General features: G+C 59.3%; 1 protein-coding gene across 2 annotated transcripts; it reads left to right on the top strand.

Annotated features, from left to right (window-relative positions):
- Nucleotides 1-2,023: 2,023 nt before the first annotated feature.
- ARHGEF37 (Rho guanine nucleotide exchange factor 37) lies at nucleotides 2,024-17,404 on the top strand. 2 transcript variants are annotated; one of them, XM_074916028.1, is made up of 13 exons: nucleotides 2,024-2,257; nucleotides 4,384-4,607; nucleotides 5,018-5,141; nucleotides 5,557-5,704; nucleotides 6,598-6,797; nucleotides 7,365-7,495; nucleotides 8,051-8,155; nucleotides 10,234-10,344; nucleotides 11,583-11,912; nucleotides 12,851-12,979; nucleotides 13,348-13,543; nucleotides 13,980-14,152; nucleotides 14,539-17,404. In XM_074916028.1, the coding sequence occupies exons 2-13, from the start codon at nucleotides 4,398-4,400 to the stop codon at nucleotides 14,746-14,748; spliced, it is 2,067 nt and encodes a 688-aa protein (XP_074772129.1). In that variant the 5' UTR covers nucleotides 2,024-2,257; nucleotides 4,384-4,397; the 3' UTR covers nucleotides 14,749-17,404. The 2 variants fall into 2 exon arrangements, with proteins under 2 accessions (XP_074772129.1, XP_074772128.1); XM_074916027.1 differs by having other exon boundaries at nucleotides 13,345-13,543.
- The last annotated feature ends 3,337 nt before the right edge of the window (nucleotides 17,405-20,741 follow it).

The raw sequence follows: 20,741 nt of genomic DNA, 5'->3' as shown, positions 1-20,741 counted from the left end.
AGGAGTGTGGGGCCAGCGGCAAGTCAGGAAGGAAACAGCTTGCACCAGGGGGAAGGAGGCATTAACTGCTCCCCACAAGTCTTGATGGCGAGGCCATCCTGCAAGGAACTCATTGGAGCCAGGATACCCAGCGTCTGAAAAACTGGACCGGAGTTGGAAATATGCCCGAGGTGACGCCTGTGGTGTGAGCTGGCCAGGGTGGAGAGAGTGGCTGGCGATGCTGCCCTGCTGTGCTGGCCCTGACGGGGTGAGGACACTGTCCAAGGGGGGAATGCTGCCCCGCTGGGACTCCTTCTGCAGCCACAAGAGCATGGTTTGTGCCCTGGCATGATCAGTCACAAGATGCTGATGGGAGCAAGGTGGTGGTGACTTCACTGGCTGGAGAAGTAAGAGCACCTGCCTAAAGATGGAGCTGGGGAACTCCTGACATCAGTGTGATGCCAGCCCAAAGGTTGCCTGGCCAGGCATTTTGCTGCTTCAGAAAGCGCCTGGGTGAGGACTGAATCCCTGCTGCCTCCTGCAAGGGAAGGACAACATCTGTGTCCCCAGGGCCACAGTCAGGTAAAGCCCTCGCTGCCCAGCCTTGTGCAGGTCGCTCCCATGGCCATGTGTCTCTCTCTAAGCCCATATGGCATCGGCCAGCCTGGGGACAGCTCTCATGGGGTGGCTTTACCCCAGTCACCCACCCAGCCAGGGGACATCACTGTGCATTGGCTTCTCCCCTGAAGACCTGCCTGGGTGTTAGTGATTCTGCCTCTTCCCATCCCTGGCTCCTTTTGCCATGTTGTTGTTAGCGATCCACAACCGCTCCTTCGTGCTGCAGCATCCCTCCAGTGCAGGGATGAGGGAGGGCAGTTTCATGCTCTTGCCTCAGGGGCCCCAGCACCCAGTCTCTCTGTGGGCAGGATGGGATGCAGGCAGGGAGGCAGAAGGGTGGGCTGACCTTCCCGGCACCAGCACTGGGTGGAAGCCAGAGTGGCAGATGAATGTGGACCCTCATGCTGCTCTGCCCAGCCCACATCAGCCCCCACACCTCAGCTAAGGGGGCTGGCTTGCACCCCCAGAAATGGACCCAGAGGGAAGTGCTGCACCAGAGAGCTCATCCTGGCTGGTGGGGAGCTTTGACTCTAAACACAGACGCTGCCTGTGACCTGTGTGAGTCACTGAAAGACTCAGAGTCCTTTTTACTGTGACACTTTTTGGACACTGTGGGTCAGCATGGAAAAACCCAGGTGTCACTGTCCCCTCCCCGCAGCCAGGCCACGGGCAAGCTCCCAGCTGGCTGCAGATCAGCCTCTCTTCTCAACAGGTTGTTTATAAGGGTACAAACACCTCACGAGCAAAAAAACCACTTCATGACAAATAGCCACTAGTTCCTAATGGCCCAATCTGTGCGACCATTTTCTCAGTTATATATTTTCATTTCTGTTTGCCCCTTCTCTGTGGCTGAGCACCTGGGAAGCAGTGGCAGGGCAGAGGGCCATGTAGCTGGGGACGTGCCCGCCTGGGGGGTAACACGGGGAGAAGCCTGGCATTCACGGATGGGCTGGGGGAGCACCAGGGCGCCAGCCGGGCTGCCCTCGCTCCTGCTGAGGCGGCAACACACTGGGGCCGTGGCGAGGCCATAAGAAGACGCTGAACACTTGTCCCTGTTTACTTATGGCAGGAGCGAGCCGGTGCATCCCCTGCTCCGCAGCCCGAGCCGCTGCCCGGCACACGCCGCCGGGGGTGCCGCTGCCTGCGCTGCCCACGGTTTGAGGACGGGCAAGGGGAAAAGGGGGGGCTGCGGCTGCCGTGCCGGGGGCTAATACAGCCGCAGGTGCGGCGCTTGGGGACCAGCTGCCTTTGCAGATGACAGCTGTCCCCCCCGCCGCCCGCCCCGCCGCTGCAGCGAGTCCCCCGGCTCGCTCTGCCCAGCTCCCCGACACCCGCTGCCCCCCTCCGCGCCTGCCCCCCTCGCCGGCTGCCTGCCCCCCCGCTAGGCCGGGCTTGCGCAGGGCGGCGCGGCCGCCGCCTCCCGCGGCCCAGCCCGCGGCGAGTGGGATGGCGGGGGCCGGGCTCGGCGGCGGCAGGCGCCGGGCTGCGCATTCCCCGGGCCGCGGGCTCTCTGCGGGCCGCGGGCGGGCCCGTCCTGCCCACGCCGGCCGAGCCGCCCCGGCCGCGGCGCAGCGGGTTTATCATTAACCTGCCGCGGGCAGCGGGAGAGCGGCCGCGGCCGGGCGCAGCTCCCCGCAGCCAGCCCCTGCCTCCGCCGCAGGTAAGAGCCGGGGAGGGGCGGGGGGGGCAGCGGGGTTTGGGGGCGCGGAGGCGACGCCGGGGCCGGAGCGGCGGGGGGAGCAGGGGAGGGGGGTGCCGCAGCGCGTCCCGCGGGGCGCAGGGTCGGGGCTGCGCGCTCGGGGCCGGCACGGCCCCGCCGTCCCCGGAGCGCTGGGGGGGGGGGGGGCGCTGCCCGGCCCCCGCTGTACGGAGAGGGATGCTCGGAGCCCCCGAGGCAGCGGTGACGGCTCGAGGGCAGGCAGCTGCCCGGGAGGAGAGCTCGAGAATGAAACCTGCCCCTACTCCCTCCGCCTGGTCCAACGCTGCCCAGAAATGCTTGGGTTCGGTCTTGGAAAATTCCAGTGTTCCTCTGATGTTTCAGGCTGGGGTGGGGAGGGATAGAGGCTTCCCCAGCTGGAGGGCAACCTCCCAGAGCAGCTGCATGCTCTGGTAGATGCTGGCGCAGGGACCAGTGACACCCCAATGCCTGCATGCCCCCGAGCTGCAGGGCATCTCTCCGGGGCTCAGGGGGGGGGTCTCATCAGGGCTTTCCACCTGCCTCCACTGCAGCCCTTCCTCTGAACAAAGATTTTGCTGTCACCCCCAGGCAGAGGATGCTGGGCTTGTCCCACAGTCCTTGATGGGCATCCTTCCTGGACACCCCTGAGGCACCCAGAGGGGCACAGGGAAGTGTCTCCTGCTCCCCTAGCAGCCAATGCCATGCCACAGGCAGGGGCAGCAGCCAAATCTGCAGAGGGCAGGGGTGACAGCTGGCAGGGTAACATGCCCCTGTAAGGCAGATGAAGGTCCCATACCTTCTCACATGCATTTGCTTGCTGTGCCAAGCCCTGCTCCCCTCCAGTGCAGCAGTGGGCATATGCCAGGAGGGGATGTTCGCCCTGCCTGGTGTTTGCAATCACTTGTTAGCTGGATCCTCGCCCAGCGGAGGCTCGGGCTGCCCTGCCAGCCCCTCTCCCTGCTCTCACTGCAGGCATCCAGGGCTGCAGCCACCGAAGTGGGCACCTGGCATGTTGCAGTCCAGCTGATGGTTGAGCACAGAGGTTGGCACTGGCTGGGCGGGTGGCAGAGGGCAGCAGAAGAGCCGCCCTCCCTGTGCTGCTGCTTGTGCCGTCTCGCTTTTATCCTGCCAAGCCACCTCTGCCCTCCCTTCACTCTTCACCTCCTCCTCCGCCTCCACAGGCAGGTGGCCTGGCAGCATCCCTCCCCTGGCTGGGATCTGGGTCTGGCTGAGCTGTGTGCTGGACTGGCGTGGGCTGTGCTGTGTATTCTCTTTCTCAAGGCCTTCTGCCAGAGACCGAGCACTATCTGTGATGCTTTAGGAGCTGCTCCATCCTCTTCGGTATCAGTTAGAGCAGAGAATGCTCCCTGGGAATCAAATGGCACGAATTTGCTCCAATGTTTTGTACTCTCTGCAGGCAGAGAGGAGAGAGGAGCGGGCTGTGCTGGGCAGGGCATGGGCATTACACACCAGGAGCTGCAAGTGTCTCTGGCAGAGGTGCCTGTGGCTTTGCCCACATCTCCTCCCATCCCCGTCACTTTTAAACCAGCTCTCCCTGTCACAGAAATGTCTCTTGTTCAAGCACTGCAAAAACACTCTTTGTACTTTGAATAAGACTCTTGAACATGAGGCAATGTGCCAGGCACCAACAGCCAAGGCAGGGAGGGAACAGCTAGCCTGGCAGCAAGGAGCAGAAGCAGAGGTGGCAAACCCTGCGCTGCCCTCAGGGACCAGCCCCTGTGCAGTCCCAGTGCTGGGTAAGTGCTGCCAGGGCCCTCTCTGCAGTTGGGGCTCCCCTTGCCTCCACCCTGGCCCTGCACGTTGTCGCTGGAGTTTGGGCACGTGTGTGTGGCAAGTCCCTGCCTGCCACACGTGGGTGTCTGCCAGCCGGCTCCTGGCTTGCAGTGCTTTATGGTTTTATGGTTTTGCAGTGTCATCTACATCTCGCTTGTAAATGCAGATGGCTTGAGTGTCCCCAAGGACTTGCTGTGGGGTGCCCACAGCACAGGGGAGGGAGCACAGGCACTGAGCAAGGTTGGGCATTGAAGCAGTGGGCCCAGAGCTGCCTTTGCCATAGCCTGTCCCTAACCCCCTGCCACCCCCTGCAGAGTGTCCTGCCAAGATGGCGAGTGCCCAGGGGGCAGAGGACGGGCCCCATGCTGAGGACACAGCTGAGACTGAAGAGACCATCTACGAGGAGGTGATGCCCTGCAACAGGATGGAGCTGAGCCAGCGGCTGGCTGTGGAGGAGCTCATCACCACTGAGGCCAGCTATGTCCACAACATCCAGCTCTGTGTGTCGGACATCAGGGCACACCTCCAGAAGAAGCAGGTGAGTCAGGGTATGTCCCCCTGCCCAGGGGATGGAGACTGCAGGGTGCATCTGTTGAGAGCTGTGGGATCACTGCAAGGAGGTCATCATGTGTTCACCTTCCACCTTCCTGGGCTCCCCCCAATCAGCCAAGGTCTTGGGTTGGGTGGACACTGGGTCTGACCCCATATAGCTATCCTATGGCTTTAACCCTGCATCTGTAACATGGAAGGGCCTCATTGCCCCACTCAGGAGCACAGCCAGGTCTCAGCATCCCTAGTGCCTCCTGAAACAGAGCATTGCTCCAGCTCCTCAGCTGTCATGTGGGGCAGCTGGAAGGATGCAGGTGCTTGGGAGGGCAAGTTCCTTCAGAACACACAGTCCACCTCTGATATATTTGGCTTACCCTGGGGCATCTTTGTTCCCTTCAGCTGCCTGATCTTGACCTGGAGGGACTCTTCTCTAACACTGACGACATCCTCCATGTCTCTATACGGTTTCTGAAGTGTCTTGAGGCCACCGCTACCCAGGAGCACGAGCAGCTGCTCTGCATCTGTAAGTGGTGCAGTGCCAAGAGCTGACCCGCACCCACCCATGCCTTTGCTGGTGCTGGCAGTGCCACTGCCTGGCACTGTGCCCGGTTTCAGCCCCCAGCCCACCCTCCCTGACACCTCCTGTCCCTCCCTTGGCTCCGGGAAGTGCTGCTGCCTGCACACCACCATCCACAGGCAGCCACCCATACTCACCCCACAGGGGCAAGGCAGACCCGTCCAGCCTGCAGAAAGTGAAGGGGTGGGCAGCATCAGGCCCAGCTTAGCAGAGGTGTCCCGAGTGCAGAGCACTGCCCCAACATGTTTGGCTGGCAATGCTCTGCTGGCTTCACCCTTCCAGCAGGCTGTGGAGAAACCTCTGCCTTTCTCTGAGGCCATAGGAAAGGACCACCCTTTCCAGCCTCACTCTCCTTCCCCAGGCACTGTCTTCCAGGAGTTCAAGGAGGAGATGGAGACCGTCTACAAGATCTACTGCGCCAGCTATGAGCATGCCCTTCTGCTGGTGGAGAGCTACCGTAAGGACCCCAGGCTGCAGGAGGAGATCTTGGAGACCCTGAATGCGACAGTGTAGGTACCTGCTGCTGAGGCCACCACCTCCCTCTGCCCGTTTTACCTACTGGTCTTGCCCTTCTCCTCTCTGGACAAGCCACCAGGCTGAGTGTAATATCACGGCCATCATCTTTGTGGCATTGCCTGGTGTAGTTCATGGCAGCCTGTCCTGCATCCTTGGGGTCACTTGCCAAAGGGGCACTACAGGTTTGGTGATCTTTTATGGTGGACCCCAAAACAAGGGATGGGGTGGCACCTGCGGCTCCTGCCTTATCCACAGCCTGAGGCTGTGCACAGGGAGGGCACATATTTATTTTCCAGCTTGACCAGAGAGACAGGCTGGTCCTGGGGGACCTGCCAAACCCCTCCTGAGCTATTGGGGGGGTCATAAACGTTGTTGGGGCCAGAAGAAGCAGGAGTGGCAGCAGATGAGCTGCTGGGATTTGCTGCTCTGTTTCAGGGTACTGGTGATGTGACTCCCAAATGAGAAATGCCTTGTGTGCAGGGGAGTCCTGCCTGCAGTCTGCCTGCACTTTGCCCTCACCCTCCCTCCCTGTTGCCCCCGGAGCAAGCGCTGATCCCGTGCCTCCTAGCTAGACAAGGGCAGCACTGTTCAGGGAGGCAGGGTGCCCGCCCGGGGCTGGCACTGCCTTCGTGACTGGCAGGGATAGCGTCCCCCTGCCAGCACTCCTGGGGGGTGGCCCTGCAGCTGGCAGGGAGTAGGGGTTCACAGCCAGAAACCCCCCGACAGCTGCTGGGCACAGCTTCCCTGTGGGTCCACGACAGCAAAGCTCCCCTGCAGCTAGAGAGGTGCTGCTTTCTCCCCAGAATGCTCGCAGAGAAGCTGGGAGGAGTGGAGGGCAGGAGGGCAGCCCTCCACACCGACCTTGAGTGATTCCGCTCTCCACCAGGCCTCACACAGGTGCGTCAGACCTCAGCTTCTTTCTGGTGATGCCAGTGCAGAGGGTCACCAAATACCCGCTGCTGCTGGGGAAGATCCTGGAGAACACCCCCACCAGTGCCAGCGCCTACCCGGCCCTGCAGGCAGCCGTCCGTGCCATGGCCCAGGTCAACGCCAACATCAACGAGTACAAACGGCGCAGAGAAGTAGGTGAGCGGGCAGGGGGCACAGTGCAGGCAAGGGCCACGGCGTCTGGGAAGCCCCAGCCCAACCCCAGCTGTCTCCTCTTGGTGTTGCACTAATTCCCACTTAAATCAGTTCAAAGCTGTCCTGCCCTCTGCCCATCCTGCCTGGTGGAGCCACAGACTCGTGCAGGCAGCTCCTGGCACTGCTCTGGTCCTGCAAATGCCACGCTGGGCAAAACCTGAAGGCTGCAGGAGCAGGGTGGCAAGAGAGGGCTGAGCACAAAACCGGTCTGTCTGCATTCCTGGAGCTGGGGAATAGGGAGGAACAATTCTGCCCTTGGGATAGGAGAAATAAGGCTCCCCACAAATGGAAGCTTACTCTTCTTTTTGGTTTTCATAGTACCATATACGTAATACCCTGGGGCTGCCCTTCTTTGATGTGGATTGTGCTTATTCTATTGATCGTGACTTGTCAGCTCTGGAGCTGGTGCTGCTCACTCGCATTGCCCACTCAGGCTGCTGAGGATGCTGCCCTGAAGTTTCCTCTTCTGATCTTTTTTCCTCCCACCTTGTGTGCCCCGACTCGAGGCAGCAACCAAATACAACAAGGCCGAGCACCTGACGCTGCGGGACCGCTTTGCACGCCTCAACACACACTCCATCGCCAAGAAGACCACGAGGCTGAGCCGGCTCTTCATGCACGAGGCCGGCATCGTGCCCAAGGTGGGCAGCCTGCACCCCACTGCCTCTCCTTGAGTCGTTCCTGGGGCTTTCTGCTGCCTCCCGAGACACCCCTCCAGCGGGACGGGGAGAGCGGAGCTGAGGTGGCTTGGCCAATGCTGACACCCAGTGGTGGCCCGTGCTGTCACATGAACATAGTCCCATTTTCGAGCAGCCTGAGGGTGGCTCCTGGTCCCCAGTCCCAGCAGGGTAGGAGGGATGCAGGTACACACCTTGGTCCCTGCCTCAGAGTGATGCAGGGCCCCAGAGGACCCACAGGATCCTCAGGCACCCCAGCAAAAGGAAAGTCACCCTGGTGTTCCCATCACCACAACCACACTGAAAGTCTTGTTTCTGCATGCATCCCAGGCACCCTAGATCTTGGCCTTTTTCAGATTCCTGGGGCCTCTTAGGGTCTCCCCTGCCTGTCCCCAGCACTGTGAGCTTCAGGCAGGTGGCTGGCTGCTTTTTTTGTTGGCACCCAGCGAGAGGCATCAGCCCTGCCTGAGGAATTGCTGGCCTGCCCGTGCTTGGGATAAGCTGCCCCTTGCCTTGCAGACAGAGGACAGGGAGTACGATGACTTGGAAGAGAAGTTCCAGTGTGTGGTATCCAGCGTGGCTGTGCTGAAGGAGAACCTGGCATCCTACCTGGGCCACTTAGAGGTAAAACCTTGATAACTTGCAGGGGGTTGGGCCGATGCAGGCCTCAGGATCTGTTTCTTGGGGTTGCAAAATACTTTCAAGCCCTGTGGAAACCAGTGTCACTTGGAGATGTTCAGTGACTTGCATCTCTCAGCTGAAGATACTGTGCCAGGGGCTTTGCGCAACACCCAAGGGTTGCTCGGGTCCAGCTGAGCTTAAAACAAAGTCAAGGCTTCATTGACACAATCTGAGCTGGGTTACATCTGAGAGTAATCAGTCCTTGAAATGATCATTATTTCAAGGCATTAAATAGCTAAGAAGGCTTAAGTGTTGTTCAGCCTGGGAATTCTTGCGTAAACAGATGTAAAGCAGGAGTGTTCCCAAATCAGGAAGACAACAAGCTTCCCTTCTGAGATGACCTGGCTGAGTAGCTGCAGTGTTTTTCTCATGGAAATTCCTTGGGGCATCTGAGGGAAATTAAAGTATGAGCAATGGCAGAACTTGAAATCTCCAGACACTGTTATCAGGAAAGCCTCAGGAAATGGCAGAGGGTTCAGAAAGCAGCAATTCAAGGGCTGGAAAGACCTCGTCATTAAAATATTGACAAGGGCTCCCCATACAGGATTGGGAAGCAGGAAAAGGGGACAGAAAGACTCTCTGTAGCGCAAAGAGTGGGTAAAATAGGATTAGAATAGAAAACATGAGGATGGCAATCTGTATGACAGTGAGATGTGGCATTAGCGAGGAGGACAGGGTATGACCATTCCTTGAGACATCGAGTGCTCCTGGGGACCTGCCTGGTGCTGCCCCTTGGTGAGCTGCATCTCTGCAAGCCAACTTCTTGGCTTCAGCCAGGACAGCAAGTGTCTGCAGATAAGGCTGGACAGCCTAGATAATAAGCTGTGGTTAGGAGTCATGTCGGGGCTTGGATGCAGTTTCAGGGAAGGTGGTGGTGGGGGAAGGTGGGGCTGCATGCATGCACTGTCTCTCCCTCTTTGAAAGTTTCTCAAAGGCATCCTGAGGAGCTGATGAAGACATGTTCTCATAGGGCAGAGACAGCCTGGACTCTCTTTGTGCTGGCGGGAAGTTCCCTCCTGTGCATCTGTCTGTACCGGTGCCCCCACCACAAGGAGAGGCAAATCTTGGTGCATACAAGATCATCACAGCCACCCCTGCTTGTGTAAGAGCCCCTGTAGGGTTGAGGAAGAGCACACAGGTCTCAGAGCTGCTGCCTTCTGCTCAAAGGGTCATAGAATCACAGAAAAGACCTTGAAGATCTAGTCCAACCATTAACCTAAAACTGACCGTTCTCGGTCACGGTCAGTCCCTTTCGCGTTTTATGCTTCTGACTCCAGTCCCTCCCACGGCAAGGAGGACTACAAAGCAAGGGTCTCCTAAACGTGACCACAGGCAAAAACACAGGATTAAGGACCAAGATCAGGGCACTCCGAGAGGCCCATGGCAGCCATGGTTGATGAGAATCAAACAGAAACTGCTCCAGGACTGACTGCAGAAACAGTGCTCCAAGGGGCAGTGAAGACCAGGAGGAGCAGGCTGGGGCTCTAGGAGCTCAGTGGTCCCTTCTCAGGGTCTAGAGGTGGTGGGTCAAAGTCTGCCTCTAGGCAGGAAGGAGGCTGCTGCCCACAGAATTAACATTAGAGCAGTCTTTCAAAGCAGAGGAAGGTCTCCACCCAAACCATCCCTAGCTGCTTTCCTTTCCCACCAGTCTTACTCTCCATGCAGAGGCAGGGGGAAGATTTTGTACACAAATACAAGAAACTCCATGGAGCTCCTGGAGCAGCAAACCCAAGCATCAAAGCACCAGGCAACATCAAGCTGGGGCAGCCTTGGCCACCTTGCTGGAGTCGGAGTGCTTTTTCAAGCCAGCACATGACCTCTGCTCAAGGGGAGAGGTTTATGAACACCTAAGTGAGCTCTCTAGCTTGCAGACAAGAGCATCAGCCCCCCCGGGCTGCTAGCGCAGAGCACTCAGGCTGGGACATTGGCATGCCTTTAGGAACACGGGGATAGGTTACAGATGGGTTAGCTAGCATTGGGCAGCTTCTGCAGGTCAAGTCTGATGGCTTTCTCCCTTCCAGGCATTCCTGTTGCCCACCCCACACAAGTGTGAGCTGCAGATCAATGAGGGACCTGCCCAGCAGTACCGCCGCTTTGCAGAATACCTCCATTGCACTGTTTTCCCAGAGTTTGTGAGTGCTCCTTCCTTGTATACCTCCTTCAGGGTTTCAGCCAAGCACTGCTCTCACACCTTCTGCCAGGATTCAGCAGGGGCTGGCTCCAGGGCAGGGCAGCCAAGACCCAAGGGCAACCCCAAAGCAGGCAGTGTCCTCACCAACAGTCACAGCCCCCGGGGCCTCAGCATGAAGGGGCAGGTAACAGGGGCCATCAGCAATCCCAGACACACAAAGTGAAGAACCAGCTCTAGGGTCCAGCCAGGAAACAAAAGGAGACAGGGCCAGACACATGGCTACAGCACAATTCTAATCTAGGGCTGGAGGCAAACTGCAGGGTCCATCTGACAGACTTGTCCAGGAGCTGAGCTACCTACAGCAGAAGTTCAGCATCCACCCAGGAGACAGAGGCAGAAACCAGCTCACCCACAGCAATGCTTAAGTAGCAGCTGAAGGCCCTTAAATGGGCTGTGGGCAGGGGTGTGGGTGATGGCCCCAGGTGAGGCTGGTCTGGGCCATTAAAGACTATTTGTGCCTTCAGGGCCCTGACATGTTCATGGCCAGCCATGCAGGTAGGGCTGCAGCCGAGCACAGGATGGTGGGAAACCAGGCGTAATGTTTGACTCATACATGGTGTTTGCCACCAAACCTCAGCCCAACCTAGCCGCACTTTGTGGGCATCCGTATTTGCCTTTGGGAGCCCAAGAGTCTCCCATCTGTCTCCTTCCACCACCCCTGCTTGGTTCTCCAGGACTCCCTCTTGGGCAGTGGTTGCCACCATGAATGCAGTCAGGGAGGTTTTCTGAGAAATGAAGAGTGTGGCAGGGCAGCCTGAGCCTCACCCCTGGATGCCAGCATCCCCAGGGAGCACCAGCACAGGGAGGGAGGGTAGCTACATGGGATAATCACACAGTCCCTGGGCTGAGGGCCTCCATTAAACCAGGACACTGTGACCTGCATGGGACACTCACTGCAGCACCCACCTTGGCCCATGGGACCTTGCGTGTGAGGGCCCTACCCCCTCATTTTTGTGGAGCACAAGTTTTGAATCGTGGCACGCATGACTGCCGTCTACCAAGGGTTTGCTTTGGCTGGCAATCTGTGTGCCTTCGAGGAAGGATGCCTCAGATGCTCCCCACTCCATACAAGCCCTTCAATGCATCCCCGAGCCTCTTCTGTGTAAGACAGTGCCCCATGCAGATAGCTGGGCCTGTCTGGCGGGTTCATGTGGAGACTTGGGTTCTCTCACTCCACAGAAACAACGGCTGGACAGGCTGGTCTGCCAGCCCCTCTGCAGCCTCTCAGACATGCTGGTGGGGCCACAACAGCTGGTCAAGAAGCGACTGGACAAGCTGCTGGACTATGAGGAAATCCAGGAGCGCAAGAGTGAGATGGGCAGCGTGACATACGATGAGGAGGCAGCCATGAACACCTACCTTGCCATCAATGCCTTGCTCGTTGCCGAGCTCCCACGGTTCAACCAGGCGGCTCTGCAGCTCCTGAGGCAGATAGTGTGCTCCCTCAGCACCCTGCAGCGGGACTTGGCTGCCCAGATCCTGCACCAGGCAGAAAAGGAGTTAGAGCAGGTGAGAGTGAACCCTTGGCATGTGTGCCCAAACCAGCACACATGCTGAGCCAGACCTGCCTTCTTCACGCTTTGGGACATCACTTGAATGGCTGGGCGCTGGAGGTTTGCTGTAGCCCAAGCCTGCCCTTGCAGACACACAGCTCCCTGTCTAGCGTATGTAAGTGGTCTCTCCTCCGTTTTGACTGGAGGAAGGAAAATTGTGCCTTCACTACCAGGAACTGTCCTGCTCGCTCTTTGAGGACACCGCTGGTAACTTATTGATGTGCTGTGTGAGAGATCAGTGTTAACTCTGAGCTCCTGAGAGCTCTGTGCTGGGAAGGCAAGGGGGAGAAGGACAACTCCTGGCCTGAGGAACGATCATCCCTTGAACCTCCAGCCCTTGGGAGATATCTGCCAGGGCTCCTCACTGCACAGCTCGCTCTGAGCCTGACATTTGCAAACGCAGTGGGTCAGGTCAGTCCAGAGCCCTGGGGCAGAGCATGGCCCTGTCCTGACACATGACCAAGGTGAGAACAAGATGCAGCTACATGGAGATAACCTCTCAGGCACTGCTCATGAGGGTGGATTCCCCTTGATTAGTCTGGGATGCTTACGCTGCAGATATCTACCTTGGTGCTACATCCACCTGTGTCCCTTTTTAGTCAGGTGGGATGGACTGTGGGCTTGGGGCAGGACAGCAGGACCCAGGGTCTGCTGCGGTAGGCTGGGTACAGCCCAAGAGCCCCACGTGTGACTGCCCTGCCCCTAGCAGTGGGCTCAAAGCCAGAGAGCAGCAGCTCCCCCTGCCAAAGGGAACCACATCCTAGATGCAAGGTGTGTCTCTAGTGACAAGGTCTTTCTTTCTCACCTCTTTTCTTCCTGCTCCTTTTCTTTTGACCCTACCCACAGCTCTTCCCTCTCCAGGGCTCACTCTGATCTCTGGGTCTCTCTTCACAGATGCCCCATGGCCGCATGCCTCTGCCCAGTTTCTGGAAGATGGTGGAAGACACCTTGCAGCAGTCTGGTGCTCAGCTCCGTACCTTCTGCCAGACATTTGAGACAGTCACACCAAGCCCTGTGACACAGGTAGGAGCTAAGAAGGGGTGTCTCAGGGCACCTGGATGAAGAGGTAGGACTGTGGCTTCCCAGTGCAGCACATCTCCTTGGGGGGAGGATGGCTCAGAAAGTACCACAGGACATTGCCACAGCCACAGTATTTCCCTGAAGCCTCTGGCAGCAGCTGGCTGGGAATAACCAGGGATGAAACAGTCTCAGCTCTTCTGGTTCTGGACACTCGTCTCCAAACCAGGAGGTAGAGCAGATAGCATGAAGGAGTTTCTCCTCTAACCTGTCACTGGGATGTGATCCTGCAGAAAGGAGGGCACACGTACATGGAGGGCCTCAGTCTCTTGCCTGTCTCATCAAGTGCTCCTGTGTCTCTTGCTCTCCAGCAGCCTCTGAACCCTGCTGAGGAGCGGAAGGTTCTTTCCCTTGTGAGCAAGCACGGCCCAGACAAACTTTACCAAGTGACAAGCAACATCAGTGGCAGCAAAGACTTGGACCTGACCTTGCAAAGGGGACAGATTGTAGCTCTGCTGCAAAGTGTGGACACTAAGGGAAACACGAGCAGATGGCTGGTGGATGCTGGAGGTACTGTGAGTGCTATGGGCAGCCTCTCCCTGTCTCAGCACCAGAGTCAGAAACCAAAACTGAACCACTTCCTCATCTTGGATGAAACAGCAGGCCATTGCCTACCGGGTCCTCCCTTCCAGGGTTTGCTCAGCCCAAACCCACCTCTGCATTGCCAGCTGCACCCGTAGCCGTTAGCTGTAAAGTTCAGGTTTCTCCATGAGGGAGCACTCGTGGCTCATCATGGCTGGGAAAGGAGAACTGTTCACACAGAAACGTCTTGAAAGCCCTTTTCCGGGGGGGTTGCTGCTGGATATCCCCTAGTGATGGACTAGGTTGAACAGGGCTGCTGTGCCATGACAGGCAACAGCCAAGCTATCATTCCTCTCTCCTCCAACCAGTCCTACATGTGCCGGGCAGTGGGGCCCCATGACCTGTGCGTGTGCATGTCCTCCAGGTCCCCGAGGGTTTGTGCCTGCTGGAAAACTCCAGCCCTATTGCCCAGTACAAAGCCAGCAGCCTGGGATGCAGATGCCAGCCCTGGAGAGCAGCACAGAGAGAAGGAGACATTCATATGCGTCACCTGAAGCTGCCCAGCCCCAGGTGGCCACCTTCACCCCAGCTTTCCAGGTGAGAGTGTGGGACACCCCCTGTGGCCATTCCTAGCAACCCCACCAGCTCCACGTTAGTCACTCTGCGTGCAGCGTGTGGGTGGGAAGGACCTGCTTTTCCAGCACACATGTGGTCATACATGTGCAGCCACGTGCCTAGCAGGGGAGTGTCAGAGCCCCTGGCTGTGTGCCCCACGAGGCTGATGTCTGCCTTGCTGGGACATGGGGTGGACAGAGCAAGTCCTTGGTGGGGTCCCCAGTGTCCCTCCATCAATGGCAGTACTGCTCTGCCTTATTGGAAACAGCCTCTGTGTCCTCTCTAGGTCCTGCCCTGCCATATATGTCCTTTCTCCCTTTGACTCTCATGTCCAGCAAGGGCTTTCTCCCTCCTTCTGCCTTTCACAGGTGGTCGCCGGCTTCTCCTTTGCAGCCAGGAGTCCGCAGGAGGTGAGCCTCCAGGCAGGGCAGCCCGTGGTAGTGCTGGAGCCACACGACAAGAAGGGGAGCAAGGAGTGGAGCCTGGTGGATGTGAACGGCCAGAGGGGCTATGTGCCCTCCAGCTACCTGGTGACTGTCCCTGTGCAGGAGCCCATGGGCTGGAGCTTGCCTGTGTGAGCATAGCCAGCCTGGCACCCAAGGGCACAGGCTTCATCGGATGAGAGCCATCCACTTGGCACCTGGGTACTCAGCACGGGAGATGCTGGAGGGGGGCAGCCATGGTGGCCCTGGGCCGGGAAGGCAGTGGGAGGCTGCTGGCAGAATATGGCCGAGAGTATGTGGGTGCAAGGGGTGGCAACTGGGAGGCACATTTTGATGGGTAGGCGTGAGGGTGCCGTGTCCCATTCGTGTTTGCACAAAGGAAAGGAACATGAGGGAGTGAGGGCAGGTGGCTGCAGTTTTTCTGGGATTTTCTGAAATCCATGTCAGTGACAAAAGTTTCCCTAGGGTTGGTGAGACAGCGTTGTCCCCAGTTAGATCAGGACCAAGCTGCAAAGGCTGCAATGCTGCAGAGGGGGTCTTCAGCCTGGCATGGAGCGTCTGGTGCTCTTGGGAAGGGGCTCTCAGGGGACTTGTTGGTTTGAGGGCAGAGACAGAGGCGAAGCAGCCCTGGAGACATGACTCCCCACTCTGCACCAGGGTGTCACGCCTGCCTGGGTGCCCACCCTGGTGTGCCATTGTGGTCCCTTCGGCAGCGCAGCCTTCATGTCCTGCTAAAGGGCACCACAATGCACCCAGCCACCCCACCAGCGATGGGAGGTGCCAGGCTGAGCACCGTGGCTGGGGTCCTCCCCAGCCCTCCTGGCCACCGAGCACCACTCCTGGCCTCAGTTTCCCCGTGCAGCACAGTGGGGCTGATGCTACTGACCCATTTGAGAGGCACTTTGAGTTCTGGTGATAAGAAGTGCTCTGTCCACCACCGATGCTATTTCATGTGACTGTGATGCTGACATTATACTATATTACACTGTCTCTCTGTCCACCCTGTGCAGATGAGCCCGACCCCATGCATGGAGCCATGCTGTGGGGCTGCGCAGTGCCTATGGCAGCCCGGTGTGGTGGCAGCACTGCCCAGCCTGCTTCCCACTGTGCCTAGTCAAGGGCACTGGGAGCACTGGTTTTGGGGTGCTGGCAGGCCAAGGAGGGGTTTTGCTGCTGTCATGGACTGTGCATGTCCTTGGCCAGCGTGGAGGCAGCCTGAGGCAGGATGGCTGGTGGTGGCTGTGTGAGCACGGCCGGGCCAGGGCAGTGGCTGGAGAAAAGTTGTGCAGTGTTTCCCTCCCTGCCAGCGCTGCTCAGGGAAGGGGATGAGGAGCACAGCTCCCAGGGCTCTCAGGACTCCCTGTCCCCCTTGCTGACCCACGCCAGTTTCCAGCGATTTGACACACACATGCTCTCTAGAAGCACAGGTCCCATGGAAGAGGTTTTTGGGAGAACCAACCTGTGTCGGTTTGTCCCTGACCTAAGGCTTAGTCTGAGGATGAGACTGTGCTCCCTCCCACTGCTGCTCGAGGCATCGCAGCTCTGTGCCTCAGCTTCCCCATGGCTTGCTCTGATGCTGGTGGGGCTCAGGGCAGGGAGCTGTGCCCATGGCAGCAGTGACATGCTGTCAGAGGGGAATTCAGGAGCTCCCGGCTGCAGCCTTCAGGGACCGGCACTGCGCTACCTCTGCGGGAGAGCTCAGCCACTGTGCCCACCCCTCGCCCACTGCGGGCAGTGGAGCACGGAGACACCCACCGGTGCAGCAGCCTGGCGTCGTCCCGGCTGCCCTGGGCACCTGCCGCTTCCCACATCAAAGGTGTGATGGCCCGGCTGGCGAGCGCTGGCACGTCGGCTCCTGCGCCCTGCCCGGCCGGGGGGCAGCACGCTCGGCCGCCCACGGGCTCCCCACGGGACGTGCTTTGGCGGCACAGTGGCTGGGCCAGGTTCCCGCAGTGCTGCCCTGCAGCTGTGGCAGTGGGCTGGGCAGGCGGGCAGAGGTGGCATGTCCTCACCCAAGCTTGCACTATGTGGGGAGGGATGGGGTGGGTGCCAGGCAGGTGGGGCAGGCCCCAGATGCTGCTCTGCTTTTGCTGTGTGCCACACATGTGGGTCCAGGTGCCTGGTTTGGGGCAGAGCTGCCTTGTGGGGCTCACCCTCCTCCATACCTGCAGGGTCCTGGCGCTTTATCTGCAGGGAGGATGGGGGCTTGCTACCTCCGCCCAGGTGCCATTGAAAGCCCTGGGCAAATGCTCGCCCAGCTAAACCTGGGCAGGGATGGCATCACCAGAGCTGGGGACATTGCCTGGGGATGCTCCCACCCTGGGGAAGGGCCGATGTGCTCCTCAGCCAGGGAAGTGGCAGGCTGGGGGCACGAGGCCTGATGCACAGGGGCTCTGTTTCTGAGGCTTGGCTGCCCAGTCCCAGCCCTACAACGGCAGGGTTTACACCTCCAGCTCGGTGCTGATGGCTCCTCCAGATTTTTCCGTTGCTAATCAAATCACATCAGGTCGGATTTGCCTCCCAGGTCGCCTTCCTGCCAGCTCAGTGGGGTGCAGATGAAATCAGCCCTGCACCAGCACAGGCGATGGCAGGAGTCAGCAGCTCAGGCAGGTCCTGCTCCACAGCCCATGGGTGCCTGGGACCCTTCAGAGGGTGAAAGGTGACAGCAGGACAAGGAGAGCAAGAAACTCCTGCTGCCTGTGACCTGATCTGCCTGCTGGAAGGAGACCTGGGGTGGACAGGACTTGATAGGTAGCTTATAAAACCGGTTGGGCTTTCTCTGTCCCACTCATCATGACTCTGGATTTCATGTGCTCTGAAACAACAGCTCCCCTTTTCCTCCTTTCAGCCAGCGCCGGTGCTGCCTGCATGTCAGTGCTGGCCAGAAGGAGCTCGTTGCCCTGCTTGCAGCTGGCATGGGGAACACAGGCTGTTGCGAGGTGTCCTAGATCCTGCTGCTTCTCCTAGGTCCCTGCTCTACCCATCAAATGTCCATCTGCTAGCACTTGCCAGGGCTGGCTGGCATGAAAGGCAAGGTGGAAACATCCCGTGCACATTCCACCAGGAGATGTACATGAGCATGTCACATGCCAGTGCTCTGCAGGAGGTGGCAGCACACTGGGGACACGCTGCTTGTGTCAGGCACTGGCCGCCTGTTCCCTGCCAGGTAACGTGGTTGTGCTCCGAGCTGGGTGCAGCCAAGGCACCAAGAGGCTCCTTGGTGAGCTGAGCCAGCCAGGACCAGCACTCTGCCCAGTGGTGGTGGCACTGGTGCCCTGCCTACCCCAAGGTCCTGGTGTCAGCTGAAGCACACTGTGGACTTCCTTGCTAGGAAGAGGGAAATTAGCTCGCGTGGCTCTTTCGGTCTTTGGACCCAAAGAAGTGAGCTGGGCTCTGCAGTACCCACCAGTCCTGTCGCCACCCTCAGTGGCTGTGAGACCTTCCCCACAGGGTCTGTCCTGAGGACATGGGCTAGTACTGGGCTGCAGGACACGGGGTGCTGACATCCCTCACTTCTCCCATGATTTCCCCCAAACTCATTGTACCTGCTGCTGCCCACAGGCTGGAAGTGCCCCCTCAGAGCCACCGGAGGGTACAGGGCTCTTCCAGCCTAAACATGAGGGGGAATAAAGGGCACAAGTGTGCCTTTAAATAGCCTGGCAAGGACAGGTTCTCCCAGGAGGAATGCTCTGGCTGGCCTGGTAGAACATGCTCGTCGCTGGGGGCATGGGGGGACAGCCGGGCAGGGACGGCTCCTCGCCGGGAGGTCAGGTGAAGGTTAGGCATTGCCCTGGCTGGGCGCCACTGTGCCGTGGCTTGGCACTGCGATAGCAGAGCCATGCAAGGGGGAGGGAAATGCATGCCAGGCCGGGGACAGGCCATGCCTGGGGCTGCTCTGCAAGGTGGCAGTGGAACCAGACAGGCGCAGCTGCCTGCACCCTGCCGGCTGGCCTGCGAGGGGTTTGGCACTGGCACAGCCTGGCTACCGGAGCAGCCTGCTGGGCATCTGGTGTTGTCCAGGAGTGGCTGCTGCACTCCTGTCCAGGCTGATTCATATCCTGGACATACAAGCATTTGGATACCATCCACCCGCGGGGTGTGACAGCACACAGCCATGTCCCTAGGGTGCAGGGTGCCAGCCTGGATGCGTGCCAGAGATCAGGGTGGTGGCAGCTCAGACCCCACTCTCCCCTGCTTTGCTGGGGCATGCTGGTCCCCAACCACACGGCAGTGGCCATGGGCAAGGTGGGGAGACACAAAGAACATCTCCAAATGGAGACACTTGGGTCACGGGGAGGATGGCTGTGTGCCCAGGTGTTGATGTGCCCGCTGGCTCTGCTGGGGCGCTCAGGTGGCAGGGAAGCACAAGAGGAAAGCAGCTGCCAGGGAAACCCCAAGCCCCAGCTCCCAAATCCAGACCCATCCCCTCACCATGGGGTGCCAGAAGGGGAGTAAGGGGTGCAGCAGGGATGCAGTGGGCAGGGAAGGAGGGGAGCAGGGGGGACCCAGAAGGAGCGGGGTGGTTCGAGTTCACTATCACTGCCAAGCAGAGCTGGCTCCCGCTGTTCCCAGGCACCCACCCGTGTGTGGGAGCAGGGTGGCCCACGAGAAGCAGCCTGGCCACTGGCAGCCCATGCTGGCCCTGTTCACCATGCTGCCAGCTGTGATCAGCACGGTGCTGCATGGCCTGAGAGAGGGCTGCGCCCCACAGAGAGTGTCCCTGGGGCTGCGAGACAGGAACGGGGGTATGAGCAGCAGCACTCACTCCAGGCTTGCGCAGCCGGCACCTGAATTGTCTAATAAAGTGTGAAATTGCTTTCATGCTCTGCTACCTTTGCTGAGATGGACCATCATTATGGCCCCCCCTTCCCAGCCAGCAGCTGGCTGCCGCCGATGTCCCTGCTGTTGCAGCGCTGCCAGATGAGCCCCTGGCTGGAGCTGTGCCTGGCACGGCCCTGCAGGACCACTGTGCCAGGGGCTGCCGGGAGGTACCCGCTGTCGTGGAGATGAGCACCCCTTCCCTCAGCCCCTCCATTGCTCCCACGCCATGTAGAAGCACAAGCTGCTGCAGGTGCATCACCCTGGGCAGGAGTAAATCTCTGCCATGGGGCTGGGGGCTGCAGACCCTCTTCCTTCCCCCCTATCAGACACCCTGGGGGTGCCGGGGTTAGCTCAGGTCTGATCCCTGCCCTGGATCTGTGCCACTGCCAAAGCAATGCCCTTTCCCAGGAAGGGCTGGCAGGGAGCACGCCCATCAGATAGAGCCTGCAGGGAGATAGGGCTCCCTCCGGCTGCGCCAGGAGTGCCAGGAGCTGTTTCGAACCCTCGCTCGGGTGGCAGAGGGCTCCCACCTCAGCAGGGAGAGAGGGGCAGCCTGGCCCCCCCTCACCAGTGGGTGACTAATTGCTCCTGAATCTCCTGGATGTGCACAGAAACCGTTCTCCAGCCTTAATAATGATGATCAATCATCCTGCTCCTGCTCTAAGCAGGGGTTGTGGAAGGCTTTCCAGGACTGGGGAGCCAGCAGGGCTGGTGAGGGGAGTGTGGTGCCAGCGAGGGGGGTCCCCCTGAAGGGACACGGAGGTTTTTGCTCCAGCGGTGGTTTTCCTGCTGCTCTACCTTCCAGGAGGGCAATCCGTGCCCAAGTATACCCTGCAGGGGGAAGTGCCAGCTCCTTGACGCTGGCACCATGCTGGTGCACTGAGTCTGGGCAAACTGTGATTTTGGAGGGAAGATGGGGCCAGCTGGGAGCCCAGGCTGTCCCCAGGGCATGGGCTGCTCCCTGCCCCAGAGGGTCCTGCAGGTCCTCATGCCGAAGGGCCAGATGTGAGCACCAGGGAGCTGCTGAGTGAGACCTAGGAAAAGGAGCCGCTTCTGGGATTTCTGCAGGGATCAAGATACTTTGCCCCAGGAAAACAGTGCCACATTTTTCCAACCACTGATAATGTTAAACCCTTGATCTGGTTAAAGATTTAGCCCACAGGGCAGGCCTGGGTAGGACAACAATGCTGTTAGTGCCACCGACCTGGTGACACTTGCCCAGGCAGAGGGGACTAAACCCACTGCCACCCCCCACCCCCGCGGCTCACTCCTGCTGTCAGAACATGTCCCTGCAGCTGGACCCCACT

This window comes from Athene noctua, chromosome 12 (assembly GCF_965140245.1).
Source record: "Athene noctua chromosome 12, bAthNoc1.hap1.1, whole genome shotgun sequence".
NCBI classification, from domain to species: domain Eukaryota; kingdom Metazoa; phylum Chordata; class Aves; order Strigiformes; family Strigidae; genus Athene; species Athene noctua.
The sequence above is the reverse complement of the archived record's forward strand: the minus strand, read 5'-3'. Positions and strand labels throughout refer to the sequence as shown.

What these genes read in the sequence shown, in the direction of transcription:
- ARHGEF37 (XM_074916027.1), top strand. Translation starts at nt 4,398, where the DNA reads ATGGCGAGTGCCCAGGGGGCAGAGGACGGGCCCCATGCTGAGGACACA. An exon ending in CCTACCTGGGCCACTTAGAG is followed by an intron (nt 8,156 to 10,233) that starts GTAAAACCTTGA and finishes TCTCCCTTCCAG; the next exon opens with GCATTCCTGTTGCCCACCCC. An exon ending in GCACTGTTTTCCCAGAGTTT is followed by an intron (nt 10,345 to 11,582) that starts GTGAGTGCTCCT and finishes CTCACTCCACAG; the next exon opens with AAACAACGGCTGGACAGGCT.